Source organism: Anopheles darlingi, chromosome 3, assembly GCF_943734745.1.
Source record: "Anopheles darlingi chromosome 3, idAnoDarlMG_H_01, whole genome shotgun sequence".
In the NCBI taxonomy this organism is placed as follows: Eukaryota; Metazoa; Arthropoda; class Insecta; order Diptera; family Culicidae; genus Anopheles; species Anopheles darlingi.
In genome coordinates this window covers 55,629,542-55,644,224 of record NC_064875.1, presented here as the reverse complement: position 1 = coordinate 55,644,224, position 14,683 = coordinate 55,629,542, and the positions used below count along the sequence as shown (strand labels likewise).

Below are 14,683 nucleotides of genomic sequence, written 5' to 3'. Positions count from 1 at the left end.
CACCGGAAGCCGGTCGCCTTCGTTCTTCGGGCAGAGTGTGAATCTTGGAAGCGAAATTAGAATTTCAGATAGGCCGCGCGAAGTCGGTCGCAAAAATGGTTCTCATCGGCCCGACCTTCGGAACACCGTAATGATGATGATGGTGATGATAATGACGATGAGTCAACGACGATGTATCGAAACGAACGCTGGATGCTGGAGTGATTTGGTGACTTGTGAAACTTTATTGCAGATGCCAGACGCCACAATAGCGATGACCAAATCTTGCAATCGAATTTTCAGGAGAGGTAAAAAAGGGTTAACTTGAATCTAAAATATTTTAATTTGCCACGATAGCAACTTTCAACGTTAAGAACGGTCGAAACCAACGTTTCTATAGTAACCGACCACGGAAACAAAATTTTGCAAGTCGCCAAATGAATGTTTCTTTACTGTGAAAGTTACTATCGTTGCTGCCCACCCTCTATAAGTATCACCCAGTACTCGGGACGCTTCTCCTGCTTCTGGCACTTAGCGATATTGCGGAACAGCGATGACAGCAAACGCTTCATATCTCGTACAGGCGATCATCTACGTAGTTGTAGCAATACGAAGCATTCTAAACCCCCTCCTTCTACCTGCGCCTAGGCATTAAACGAACACACACACACACACCGGTGGAGGGTATGCATGATTAGGCTACTACATGCCTTTAACCACCGTGACCATGGCCATGTGCAAAAGGTACTCTCGAATGCGGTCTGCTTTGTGGTGGCCGTGGCGGTGGCGGCGGCTGTGCGCTGGATCTCCTCTAATTACTCGCGTCGCGAACACGCACGCACACTCCGCGTCGCATCTACTAAGCCGCAAAGCAGCGGCCTGCGCCTGCCTGCTTCGTGGGCATCTCCGAGGAGCGCATTCGCAATCTAGTAGGCCCCATACCGCGGGGTAAGGTTGTTGTTATATTGTTATCTCTCCATTATTTTTATTCCTCGTTTGCGGCTCGTCTTTTTTTTTTTTTACTATCTCCACTCCAGTTATCTGGTGTAACGCGTCCGCGTAACACAACGACCACCACAACCAGTAGCGGCCCGGACCAGACATTCCGCGTATCGTAAGTATATCGTCGTCGTCGTTTTGCGTCGTCGTCATCGAACGGGTGTATCGGCGTAACTACTACCACGTGCGCTAGTTAAGGCCTGGGGGAATCGCGCACCTTCACGTCAGCAGCAGCAGCAGCAACCAAAGAAGCCGCCATCACCTCACCGTTACCGTACCGTGTGGTGGGAGCCCAGCCAGTGAGAGCCCAACGTGGCCCAACCACGCCACGGAGCGTTTGCGAAGCGCTTGAGGTCAGAAGCCGTTTGGCAGCTGTCGTGATCTGACCACCGCGACCAGTCCGAGGCGCACCAGCGTGAACGGAGAGGCTTCTTCGTCGCCGTAATCTGGACACGCTTCGCCTCCTCTCTCACCCTTCCTTCGTTTGTGAAGGAGTTGCGCCGTAAGTCGAGCGTGAAAGTGTGAAATGGAATATGGTGGTAGAGATGGGGAAGTGAGAGGGTTAAGTGATAAACAAACAAACGTGCGAATCAATGTGTGTTGCGTGTGCCGTGCGCGTGTGTGCGAGCTCCTAGAGGTGACAAACGGATCCAGCGAATCCTCCTACGGCGTACGATCGATCGAGACTGTGATCGAGACGGGTGTTATTGTGCATGCTGTGTTGCGGAATATACCCGGAAAAACACTGCTGATGTGTTTGGATGTTACTTATTAGCGAATGTGTTCCAATTGTAGAAAACCTCGGACCAAGCCTGCTCGAACTGCACACTGTTGCTCCCTTGGAGCTTTCAGTCGGATGATCGATCGAGTGGCGATCATCAATCTCGATTCGTTTCACCTCCAGGTAGAGTGGTAATGCTGGTGCCTCGATTCTCGGGTAAGGCATGTGCCTCCGATAAAGCATACCGCCCCACCGTGTAGACAGCTGTCATCAATAAAGGAACCGGGAAGCATTATAGGGCCGGCAGCTCGCGCTAGCTCTCAACCTGTCAACCTGGTGGTCGCTCGGTGGCCGTGGCCGTTTCCGTTGCTCCGATCCGATCCGATGAGATCGTTGATTACCGCCCGCTGTGTGCAGGGCTTCTTTTCAAGTGTAGCTCATTTCCTTTCCCCGTACCGAACGTGAGGTGAGGCTGAGGTGGCCACAGCCACAAACTGGCTCCCCCCCCCCCCCCCCTGGCATCTCCCTTGAGTCCGAGTGATTTGTTTCTTCGTTTTCCTCCTTTTCTCGAGAGCAGAGGAGGCCAGCGGTGCAGAGGGAGGGAGGGGAAAGCGCATTTTCTTTTTAGAAACGTTGGCCCCGTTGCCTGCCTGTTCGCGTAACACCTAACCTCAATCGCGTTCGCGAAGGTTACGACCCTGGATTGGTTGTACGCGCGTTTGGTCCCTCCCTCGCCCGGCCTGGCGGCGATGAAAAGCGCCGCAATCCCGCCAGCGCCAGCGAACGGCAGCAGCCTCCAGCGATGCTGTAGAGATCGTTTGTTGCAGTTAGCACCGCCGCGCCGGATCGGCTGGGTGGGGGCAAAAGGCCACGAGGTGAGGCGCTTGCGCTCGCTGTGCTAGCTCTGTGGTGCACAAGAGCAAACCACTGCACCCCCTTGGTCGCCGTCCCGTTCTCTCATGGCTCATTATTGCATTAGAGGTGAAGAAGTTGGCCCCTCCCCCCCACCCCCCAAACCCCAGCCTCCTCCAGCAGGCGCGTTCACGTTGTCGTGTGCCATCGCTTTGCCAAATCAGATCATTTAAGTGGCCACAACATCGTTTCGGTTTCGTTTTTTCCCTCCCCCCCTTTTCTTCGGTTTTAATCTTCGTCTCGACCCGGGGGGGGGGGGACAACACACGACAGTGCGGAGTGCGAGAACTGATTTCAGTACCAGCCAGTCGTCGCCGCCTTTTTTTGTTTTTCATTATTTGTTGCGCATTCCGCCACCGCTGCTGCTACTGCCGATCTACGGGGGCCGGCCTTAGGGCCTGGTCTAGAGCCTCATGACGAAAACGTGAGAAAAATGGTTAATCGCTCGACGGTCGCTCGTCGGTTGGTTGCAATCTGTTGGTCTCTGCTCTACTCTGCAAAAGCTGTTGCTGCTGCTGCTGGTGGTGCTGCTGTCCCCGTGCCCAACAACAGAAGCACAGAAGTAAAGGCGATCCATGGGGCTAGGCCATCGTGTGGAATTCTGCAAAAAAAGAAAATCAGAAGGCCCCAGGGAGGAGGGAAGGGGGTGGATAGTGCAATTCTCTTCGCCGAAACCTGAACCGAACCGCTCAACGTGTCCTCTGCCCCTCAGTCAGTGCCAGTTGTGCCCGGGTGTTCCTCCAGTAACGACGACGTCGAGAAGAGATCGCAGACTGCGAGGACGGTGGGGAACCCGTTCCGTTGACCCGAAATCGTTTTCGGGCCGGGGGGGTGGGCGCAATATCAACCTCGTAAGTACCGCCCGGTTGGTGTACGCTTTATTACCCCGACGATTACGCGCGTGAGCTTCACACTGGCGCGCACAAGAATGCGAGTTCCGCGGGTCCAATTTTCGGTGACAGCTGTCTGTGCCGGGTGAAACGGTGCCAGAGTAGCAACGTGAAAGGAGAACAATTGTGTGTGTGTGTGGTGCGGGTGTTGCACGTGATACTGATGTGTGTCTCTAGGGGCCTATATCCACCGTTGTCCGCATGCCAGTGACAGGTGTGTGTGTGTATGTGCGCTGTGCAGTGCAATTTGGTGAAAAGTAAACGTTCCAAACGGTGTGACAACAACAGAAGCCGCAGCAGATTGTGGTCACAGTGAATTGAGCAGCTGCGGCCAGTTGGTTCTAGCGTGATTCATTGCACTGAAAGAGATAGAGACAGAGACAGAAAGAGAGAGAGAGAGGAAGAGAACAAATTAATGTTTATGTAGAACCTACCGCGAAGCAATCTTTCGTTTTCCATTCTGTCCATCAGGCGTCCGGCAGTTCCGTCAACAGAGCGCAGCAGCAGCAGAAGAAAATGTGCCAAATAGACTACCGGTGCAGAGTGAAAATAGAACCGAAAGTGTCCCACAAGTTCGCCACCGAACGAGCAGTGTAGTGACCGAGTAGCGGTTTCGATCGACTAGCAGCAGTAGTAGCAGCTAGTAGTAGGCCTAGGAGCCAGCCAGCAAAATGATAATCGAACTGTCAAAGTTCAACGACAAACTGCGCCGGTATCGGTTGCTGCTGGAGAAGCTCACCGCCGACCAGCCGGACTATCAGCGACGCCGGGAGCGATTAAGGTAGGTGGTAACCGGGCGGGAAGAGGGCATTCTACTTTTCGCGTTAAGCAGTGCGGCCGCCGAAAGCGGCAGCAGCACGTGGGACGGCGGACCAGATTTTGAATTTCGAGCGAAGCGAGCGAAAATGCATTACCCCGTGAAGTATGCAAACCGCATTGCACGTACGCGTCCGAAAAAAAACACCAAAAACTCACCACGCGCTCGGCCGAGTTTTAGGATCCCGGGTGAGGAAGATTTATTGCCTCTTGAGCGCATCGTGATTTCCGGTGTGCCCCTCACTCCGAGGCCTCCGCGCGGGGGGGGTTATCGCTTCGATGGAACGGTGACACGCATCAGTGGCCACCGCGAGCCACTGAGAAGATAAATGGGCATCCTTATATTTGACCGTTTAAAGTGGGTGTCTGGTTTGCGGAACGTTGATCGTTTAAAGTGGACAAAATGGGGTTCAAAGTGCCGGCCATGCACTTCCCTTCTGTTAAGGACCCTTTCGTTAGTATTCGTCTTCAATCCCAGAAGGCGTATTGAAGGAACGGTATCGGTATCAGAAGGAAATGGAACTCACTTAAAGGCGAGCCTAGGTATTTAAATTTTTTTGAAAGGATTTTTCTTGAATACTGAAACATTGAAGGATGTTTTAGAATTACAAAATGTTAGATTAGTGGAAGCAAAACAGCTGCTGACTTAGCGCAAATTTTGGGAGACTTTCCAAAACCAACGTAGCACTGCTAATAGACTGATCCTTTTGAACATTTCAACACTTCATCTCCACATCCTTTGGCAGTTATTTGACCATTTTTTTTTTAATTTTCGAATCTTTCTATGCTTATATGTATGTAAAGTTCGTTATATTTATTTATTATATTTGCATTTATTTGTATAACATGTTCTTTGAAATATGTATTCATTTGCATGACAATTTGTAGTTTAAAATTAAATTCGCAAAAGCCGTTTCGTAAAACAATCTCCAAATTGAACCTGTTTTTATTGGCCCAAATCAACGTCAATCCCTCCTGAAAGATTAGATAACAGTCGATATCAAGAGCCTATCGGAACCCAACCGTTGATCTAATCGTCTATTACCGAACTCTAGCAGACGAGTTTGGGAGAATCAACTTTCACCAGCGTTCCCGTGAATATCCAAATGCCATTCGGATTCGGATTCCGATTCGGAAGTTGTCCTACATACTCCGACCATCCGCTGCCCTCCATCCCACCTTTTCAATAGTTTTACTTCAGTTTACACCACAAACCATTTCACCAATTGTGTGCACGAGTGTGTTTTGAGGGAGGGTGGAGGGATCCCTGCTGTTTGCAAACATTACGCCACTTCACGCTTGATCGATTCCCACAACCAGCCCGGTCCGGGGACCTCAATTATGCTGAGAGAAAGAGAGAACGCACAGCATGGCCGGTTACGTCGATGACATCGGCATTTTCCTAGCTTCGAATGTCATCCCACGGTATCCTTTTCCTTGGCACACACACACACACGCGCCATTGAACTGTGAAACGAAACGCAACCCCAGCATGACACCTCTCACTGGAACGCCAAAGACTACTATTCCCTCAGTACTTTCGCTCATTTCCAATCCCAATTAAAAGGCGAAATTGGGGCCGGTCAAAACGAACGCCTAAAACACACGCCACCATCGCAACCACCACGGACACTGGTTTGGAATGACACATGTTGCTGCTGTTCGGTGTCGTTGAACGATATTCGGTGGCCCGTTAAAGGCCTCATCAGCCAAATAAATCGCCTTCCGGCCGTTTTCGGAGGTAGTACTCTCGGGGGGGATTGGGTGAAAAGTGTCCATTTATGCTACTGGTCGTGGCCGACCGCCCCGAGGGGACCAAAAGTTGTCCAAAACGATCGAAAATATGACAGATCACCATCGTCGTCGTCGTCGTCGTCGTCGTCGTCGTCATCGTCGTCGTCGTGATCGGAAGGGATGGACTCCGACAGGCGTAGGGTAGGGCCCTCGAAACCCCTCAAACCAAGCCGCGATTTCAGGGGCGGAATGAAGCGCAAAGCGCGAGGCAAAGAGCGTCTTAAAGTAAAAGCTACTTTCGACCTACCGGCTATGGCGGCGTCGTGCTGCATGAAAGGTTCGATGCCGCGACGCTAGAGCCACCGCTAGTGCCACCGCTAGAGGCCCACACTCGATGGGCGCGCCACCGCGAGAAGCGATTGTCTTCTGCGTCTGTCGCGAGTAGGCCTCTGTTTTTGGAGCCCGCGCATTTATCACTCGTCGCTTGCCGCGTTCGGATCGATTTCCCGTTATATCGGTGTCATCCGGATGTTACGATCCAGTTCAAAATCGTAGCACCACCGCATATCAGAAGAAGCCACCAGTGACTGCAGTTGTTGGGGTGCACAAAGGGGTGACGCAAAAGTCTTGAAGTCTATTCCTCCATGTTTATGGTGGTGCAGTTTGTAGTGTTAATTTGTTTGTGGCATCGCGGGTTGTGTCCAAATCGCGACCATTTGCCATTGCCGCACAGTGTCAGTGATTCTCAGGTGCTAAACGAAGCCTCCTCTCCTTGTGTTCGTGAGTTAGATGGATGGATGGGTGGATGGATGGCTGGTGTGCGCGCACGTTGAGAAGGTGTTGGCGATAATTTGGAATCACGCGCCGTCCGCGAGATAAGCGCAACGCGCGATGACATCCCGGTGTTGGGCGGGTGGAGAACTAGAGCTGCACAGTTCCACTCAAACACTCGGCCCCAAAAGCCTAGAGAAACGGCTGCGTGTTGTGCAGTGGTTGGAATGGATCGAGTTTCTAGAAAACAATCCCTCCTAGATTGATCAATAGTGTCTATAACCTGAGGTTCAATATCGTAATAAACTTCAAGCGGGGGTTCTGGCCAGACAAGTCAGGCCATAAGCGTGAAGCGACGTTGTCAGTGGTGCTGCAGTGCGGTACCATGTGATCTTCTCGCACACGACGACGACGACGACGACGATGACGACGATAGCCTCAACGTCAAACCGTCGGTGGGTGTTTTGTTATCAGTCCAATTAGAGCGACAGATCAGCGAAGGTGTTTCTTAACTTTTCAAGTGCGAATGATACTGGGTCGGAAGAAGGGTATACGGACTCTAGCTCTCTAGCTAGTTGTTGGCACAGTGATAGTGGCACCGGAGCACCTCATTAAGATGCCACGTGTTCCCGGGTTTCGACGATTGTGACCGCGACGTTTGTTCGGTGGCGGTGTAGTGTGAAATGTCTCAATAGCTAGTGAACTAGTGTGGTGTAAGACGTGAGATTGCTTTTTGTGGCAGCCCTTGGAACCTCTAAAGCCCTTTTTTCTCTTTTAAACAAGTTGCGATCGATCTCTAGATCATCTGTGATTTCATTTGAAGGTTTTTTTTTCACTAAAGAGTAAGGTTCTAGCTACTCTCACCTGATCAGATTATCGAATGCATCAAGCTAACATTAGTCTGGAAGCGTCTTCCTGCCTTCGGGCACGTTCGCCCTCCACTAAACGCAAAGATAACCATTTCACAATATCACCGATAAGCCACCCATTTTCCCCGTTGTAATCGAGCCCAAAATAAAAAGCCCTGACCAAAAGCCCGTATTGCCCGAAGGGTGATAATGCCGATTGTTATCAGGCTTATGTCATCGCGCAAGCATTCCATGTGAACCCATTACGAGAGATAAAATCGGTCTGCGATTTCGGGATGACTTTGTTGGCCGATGATGATCGTCCCCCCTTAAAAATTTTTAAACGAAGCACCTGAGGGTAGATCGTCGATAAAATTAAGTCGAAAAGATGACCCAAAAGATGGTGAGAGAATCTAATAACCGTTGAGAAGGCCTGCAGTGCCGCCATCCGTTCGGTTTGAACGAAAAAGTGCAAGTCGCTGGCATCATCAACACCAACATCCGTCCTTCATCCGTCCACAGAGCAAAGGCCGTAGTTTCGTGGCTCGTGACATTTTCCTTTTTGCGCGTAATAGTGTCTAGATTGGTTTTTTTTGTGTGTTTTGTTTGTCTGACGTAGCGTGAGTGTGAGAGACCGTGGCTGCGATAATCCCCCCGAAAAAAAAACGAACCATGAAACCGTGAGATGATACGATCCCATCAGCAGCACCACCACCAGCATGAACTGGGCCATCGATGGCAATGACACAACAATCGCAGCCTCACCTCCATAGTGCGCCACGTGCATAAAGTGCATCCCCTTATCAAGGGAAGGGGGAGGGGGAGGTGAACTCAAAGCAAAAGCGCAAAAAAAAATACATAAAAGAACTCCTGCTCTCCTGTGGCATGTCGCCGGCCGATCTGCTGCTCGGGACCGGTTCGGGGCTTCCCGGGGCTGGCCCTGCCACAATGAAGCTGTCACCGGGCGTCGGTGTGACGCTGCTGATCGGAGTCGCGGGAAGCATCTTTCTCGCCAGCCAAACGCACCGACTGTTTCGAAGGTATGTCCAGGTCCCACTCGTTCTCCCTCTCGAGATGGTTCTGAAGGTTATTTATCGTTTTTAATTTACGCGCCTGTCTCTCACCCCAAGGCTGGGGGGAGTAGAAGGGATGGGTGGCCCCGAAAAATGCATCCATTATTTATGGTCACAGCATTCTCCGGACCACCACCACCACCGTCGTCGGGAACTGCATTGGTGGAATGAGTCCATTGTTTCACTTTCAATACCGAAATGCACCGGGTGCAGTCTGTTATGCTGCAAACCCATTAACAAGTATGATTCAATTTTAGTTGGGAAAAACGGTTGCGACATAACCGAGTGACCCTCAGAACTATGTCGAGTAGTATATTTGATGATGGATCTACCTCTTTTTTTTGGGGGGGAAAATTGCTGACGTTGTAACAACGGATCTAGAATCATGACCTTCACTAACCACCAAACATTAATGCGCTTCGTACGTACATAAGCTTTGGCACCTAGCGGACTAGTAAAAACGACGAAACGGAAGCACCCAAACGGGCAAACTGTGCGTCGTATCGTTACAATTCGTCTCGTTGGTGGCTCAACTCACCGCGTCTGTGTGTGGGTTCGTATACGTTTCCGTCACACATGAAGTGAGCCACACGTGTGGGGGGGGAGGCCGGTGTCAGTGCTGACCCCTACAAACAACAGTTTGCTTCCCATGCCAGGTGCTGTGCACCTCGCGTCGCATTTCACTTCCAACTGGCAGTCAGTCTGGCAAAGGGATCTAATTTAAGGACGAAATTACTACGTTGCGATCGAATTCGATCGATTGATGACGACGAGCTTGAGGGGTGCTTGTACGCAAAACAGGGCACCCTCTCTCTCGCTCTCTCTTTCTCTCGTGGTCAGTGTGGCAGCGTCTAGGTCCACTTGCTTTCTCACGTACACACGGTTTCGGTTCCGGTGTATGATGGTAAGCGGCAACGGCAGCAGCAGCAGCAGCAGTGCACGCAGAACGGAAGTCACGGCCGACCGATCACCTTCCTTCCCTCTTTTTCTCTCTCTCTCTTTCTTTCATTCTGTCTCGATGCGTGGCTGTATGCGTATGTGTGTGGTTTATGTTTCCAAAACGAAACATCCAACATTTTCCGGGCAGGTGGTTCTAGCCACGAGCCGCTGCCGCTGCCGCTCCGTGAGCTGCATGCATGGTGGCCACCACTAGATACGGATTCGTTACAGTGATGAGGGAGGCGTCGAGAAGGAGAGAGAGAGAAAGAGAGAAGAGATAAGAAGAGAGCAGTGGAGAGAAAGAACAACAATGGAACAACAAGAGCGCTTCAAGCGGACAACATTTTGCGGCTCTGCTCGGCCGCACTTGGGGGATGACCGATGGCGGTTCGTCGCTTACGCCGCCGGACGACCGCAGTCAGTCACCGGGTGGTGTTAGTTCTGCGCACATTACCAAGGGGGCGCATCATAGTGAGTCCATGCAGATCGTTTGTCCACAGAATAAGATATTTAAAAAAGTAGTTTGCTCAAGTGTTGTTAATGTTAGTGTCTGTGACAGTCTTCTGGATCACGTGTCAGACAGGATGATGTGAAATGTTTGTTTAACAACAACAACAACAAAGCCAAGAATTATTGCTCCACAAGGTGCACTTGAAATTGATAAGAGGTTGTGATCCATATGTGTTCGAAAGGCGTTCTCAACCTGGTGCTGTTGGTGTAAGCACTTCCGAAAGCAGCGCGAAGAAGAAAAAGCGTTTGCCATTTGGCGTAGTCATTGTAAAGTAGTTCGCGTAGTAGAAGAGCCACAATACTCAGTGTGTGTGTGTTTGTTCGTTTTCTGTGTGTTAGTGTATTGTTAGTGTTTGTTTGTTGGTAGTGCGAGTCCCGCGTAGCTACCGGGGTCAGCAGCATATAAAGCACCCTCTTTGCGGCTTTAAAGCCCCAACACCCCCTCTCCTCCACTCTCCTACTACCAGTAGGTATAGCCACAGCCGCCAATTTGCATTACCTTCACATTGAATCACTAACCCCCTCTCAACCGATGACCTCGATCGCGTGCAGCACTTCCCTTTTCGTACCCAGGTTCCAGGTTTCCAAGTGTCAGAGGTCAAGGATTGTAATTTCGTTGGTCAGAAATCAAACCTCCCCCTCCCCACCCCCCAGCGCAAACTAATTATCGTTCGTCAAATTAGCATTTCAGCTAAGATGTTAGCACACACACACACACACTCCGTCACCAGTCATAGCGCCAGATAGGGGGCTGCGTAACGGTGCACTCGGAGGTTCAATGGCTTCTATGGCCGTCGGACATCGGATACGGTCGGTGGTGTCCGATGCCGGAAACAGGCTTTTACTCAAATCGAATCGATCCCGGAGGTGTTGATTGAAGGCGCGAGGGGCGATGCTCATCCATTCCCTCGCCCCCGCTTCGTGTTCCCTAAAAGGGGGGTAGTTGTGTGCGTCCAGAAATGGTATCGGTTTAGGAGAAGTTTTGCATTTTTAATTCATCTGACCAGCGACCAATCGTGCACAGACCACTCGTCGTCTCCGTAGACTCTTCCGTTGTGGCGCGGTTCTCGGCAGGGAGGGAGGGGGTGAAGGCAGGAACCAATCAATCACGTATTCGCGTTCGATGACGACGATAGAACGAAATGAGGATGAGTTAGGAATGGAAGGAGGAGCAAGGGGAACAGTAAGAAATAAGAAGATGAACCTACTACTTTTCACTATTTATTCAACACGATTCACGAACCAACTTGAGTTGCTGCTTAACTATTCCTATACTAGACTAACACATAAACGCCATTTATGCGTCTCATCGTTTGCCGAAAAAAAACCACTAACTGTCTATCTCACGCACTACTTACATCACATACACACAACACACTCCCAGCTCTTGGCTTGGCGATAAACTAGTATGTGGCACGCTTGGTGGAATGTTAAATGGCGGAACGGAAGCGTCAAATGAGCCGCTACAACTCGCTCGACAGTAAACGATCGATTTAGCAAAACCTTCCAGTGCTTGTCCCTGACTTGAATTGGTGCATTTGACATTTTGCATGCTGATTAGAGCAACCTCTCCCCCTGTATCCGTGTCTGTATGCCTGTGTGTGTGTGTGTGTGTGTGTGTGTGTGTGTGTGTGTGTGTGTGTGTTGCTCATCGTCTACTAAGTCCCTCATCGACTAGGCTCCACGGCGCTGTCACTTGCTATTGTCTATTTTGGAATTCATTTGTTCCACATCGGCTCATCCGCGGGGCTAATCGATAAAAGTTCCCGGCAGAGAACTAAACTGGAAGCTTTTTGAAGCGTTCGTTTCCACGTCCAGCTACTATGCTCTTGATAATCTAATATCTGGGTTTTTTTTAATGTCTACAATGAGTCTGAATGCTATACACAATGCGCTCTGCTGCATTCAGCAACAGCTGCAACCTATTTGCATGCCACGGATTTCTCTCTCTCTCTCTCTTTTCCCTCTTTTCAATCTTCCCTTATCTATCTGTAGTACCGCTATCGGCATCGGATTAATAAGCTATTGTGTGTATTGCGCGTTTGGTTTCAATGCTTCGTTGCTCCATATTCTTTTCGCCTATTGAACATTTAGATCATCACTACCATCGTACAGACACACTCGCATGATAACGTAATCAAATTAGATGGTTTTCGATTACGCACAGCGCGATGTTCGCTTCCATAATCCATCAACCAACCATCGCTTGTTATCAGATACACTAGAGCCCCACAAAAGATAACAGAGATTCCTACTTCCAATTTATTTTAGTTTTTATCACTTTAAAGAGATGCACCACAGTGTCTGAGTGTGTGTGTGTGTGTGTCTGTTTTTACAATAAATACCCTGATAACCTCGTTCGCAACGTCTACTCTGCTAAGACTATGACTATATCCACCATCGCCATCGGCCACACAAACGGGCGCGTTGCGGCTTTCTACCTTTCTCCTCGAATCGCGATTCGCTCCGAGCGGAAAAAGGGGGATGGGGAGGGAGGTCTGTTGTCTGACCTCGAACTGACGGCGCGAGAGACGAAACGCGACGACTGTTTCGCAATCATGATGAAGGCTCTGCCGATGAAGGTCTAGCTGCCGAGCACTGGCACCAGTGGTGGTGGTGGTGAAGAAGAAAAAGTCGCATCCGCAGTCGTAGTCGCAGTAGTAGCCCCAGTGGCGGTGGCCGTCGTCGTCCTCGCGGTGGTGGTGCCGGTGGCTGTGGCAGCCGCAGCCGCAGCAGTAGCCGCCTCACTACCAAAGGACGTCAGGGTGATCAGCTTGACGAACACTACCTCCAGCACGCACAGCATAAACAGAAACATAAACACCGCAATGTTGGCCTGCGGTTGCGCTCCGGCGATCGCTGGATGCGTTAAACCCTTGGGACCCCCGATCGCCGGTGGCGGTTCGACCAGGGTGGTCAACGTTTGCACCATAAACAGGGACAGGACCATCGTTGTGGCTGAGTTGAGTAGTACCTTGGATCGCCGGTAGTTGATAGGGGTGATGATGCAACGGGTTGCTGTTGCTCGCTCTCTCTCTCTCTCTCTCGTTCTTTCTTTCCCTCCGTGTCTGCGTCCGGCTCTCCTCTTTGGTTGACCTTTGCAGCGGGCTAGCTAGCTGATAGCCTCAATTGCACATTTCCGCTTCGTTTCTCCGGGTGTGTGTCACCACTACCACCACCACCACTACGCAGCTTATCACTCGCGACAGAGCTGGACGATACGGGCGAGGGAGGGGGGCGAGGAAGAGGCAAGGAAGGAAGATTCTCTAAATTTATCTCCCACTCAACCACCTCAACGCGGGGGGCACTCTGTCTCCGTTCGCCGCCTTTACGGATTGCGATCGCGAACGCGTCGATCTCTGTCCCTCGTGTCACCGTTATGTTCTTCGGGCACGCACAACGCACATACAACGCACACACGCACTGTGCGTATGGTCTAGTTTCTAGTTTGCTTTCTTTATCTCTTTCTCCAGCTTTTTCTTCCTTCTTTCTCCACGTCCCCCGTTTTGGTCTGGGCTGTGGGCGACACGCACAAAAAAAAAACAAAAAAAGGGAGATATCTCCGCGTGCGCGAATCGCGAGACGACACGAAAAGCACCGAGCGAGGAGAGCACTTTGCGCGGTGCGCTGAACCTTCTCGTGCCGCGTGCTGAACCGATACTGGCAACGGTGAGGCCGGTGATGGAATCGTCGTCGTCGTCGCTGTCGTTGGCTCGCGCTGGAATCGCGGACCGGAGGTGGTGGAAGTGTCCCGGTGGAGGTGAAGAGATCGAGCGCGATCGAGCTGCTGCGCAACCGCTTGTGTTGCCGTTGGGGTAGCGCGCATGCTGCCAGCAGTCGATCGAGGTGCCGGTCCGGCGAGTTCTTTGTCATCCACCATTGCCACGCCACACGCCAACGATCAGCGATCGGCGATCGAAAGTAAAAGCAATCATTTTATCAGCTGTTCGAACCGTGCGCTCTTTCTCTCTCTCTCTCTTTTTCTCTGTCTTTCGCTCTCTAGAGGGTGTTTATCGAATCTACCTGATCGTGGGCTAAGGAAAGACTCCTTATCGTCAAACGAAAGGACATGTTTTGTTTGCAAACATTACGAATGGCCGAAAGCCACTGTGCGTACCACTGGCAGATCTGAAATTTCTTAAGGCTTCTATGGTGTGATAAGCATGAGCTTTGAAGTGATCTTCGATTCACATAAATGGGACGATCTGATCAGTTATCTGGAAATCAATGTCGATACTGTTGCTCCATCTCAATCCTAACAGAACATCTGTTGTATAAAACATAGTGGTATAAATGTTCAACACTAAAAGTGCAAACACCTCAAAAGGTTTTACGATCTATAGAAGAACTCCATCGAGCTCTATATACCTAAGATCACGATCTCTGCATCGCGTAATTTGCGTATCCATTTGAGCGCACGAGAAGGTGTTGCACAATTCGAGAGCATAATGTATGCTACCTCCCTCCGGTAAACTCAATGCCACACGATGC

The 14,683-nt window shown here is 50.7% G+C and overlaps 2 protein-coding genes across 5 annotated transcripts in view; one reads left to right on the top strand and one right to left on the bottom strand.

Annotated features, from left to right (window-relative positions):
• Positions 1–8,192: 8,192 nt before the first annotated feature.
• The window catches only part of LOC125954968 (uncharacterized), a 30,156-nt gene continuing 23,665 nt past the window's right edge, over positions 8,193–14,683 (top strand). For all 4 annotated transcript variants that reach the window (XR_007469072.1, XM_049685714.1, XM_049685715.1 and 1 more), the window contains exon 1: positions 8,193–8,710. Coding sequence is in view for 3 of the 4 variants with exons in the window: in XM_049685714.1 (XP_049541671.1) it covers positions 8,556–8,710 (155 nt within the window). In the remaining variant the exon portion in view is untranslated. The remainder of the gene's footprint in view (positions 8,711–14,683) is intronic.
• LOC125955111 (uncharacterized) lies at positions 11,401–13,260 on the bottom strand. Its single transcript, XM_049685967.1, has one exon. The coding sequence runs from the start codon at positions 13,140–13,142 to the stop codon at positions 12,777–12,779; it is 366 nt and encodes a 121-aa protein (XP_049541924.1). The 5' UTR covers positions 13,143–13,260; the 3' UTR covers positions 11,401–12,776.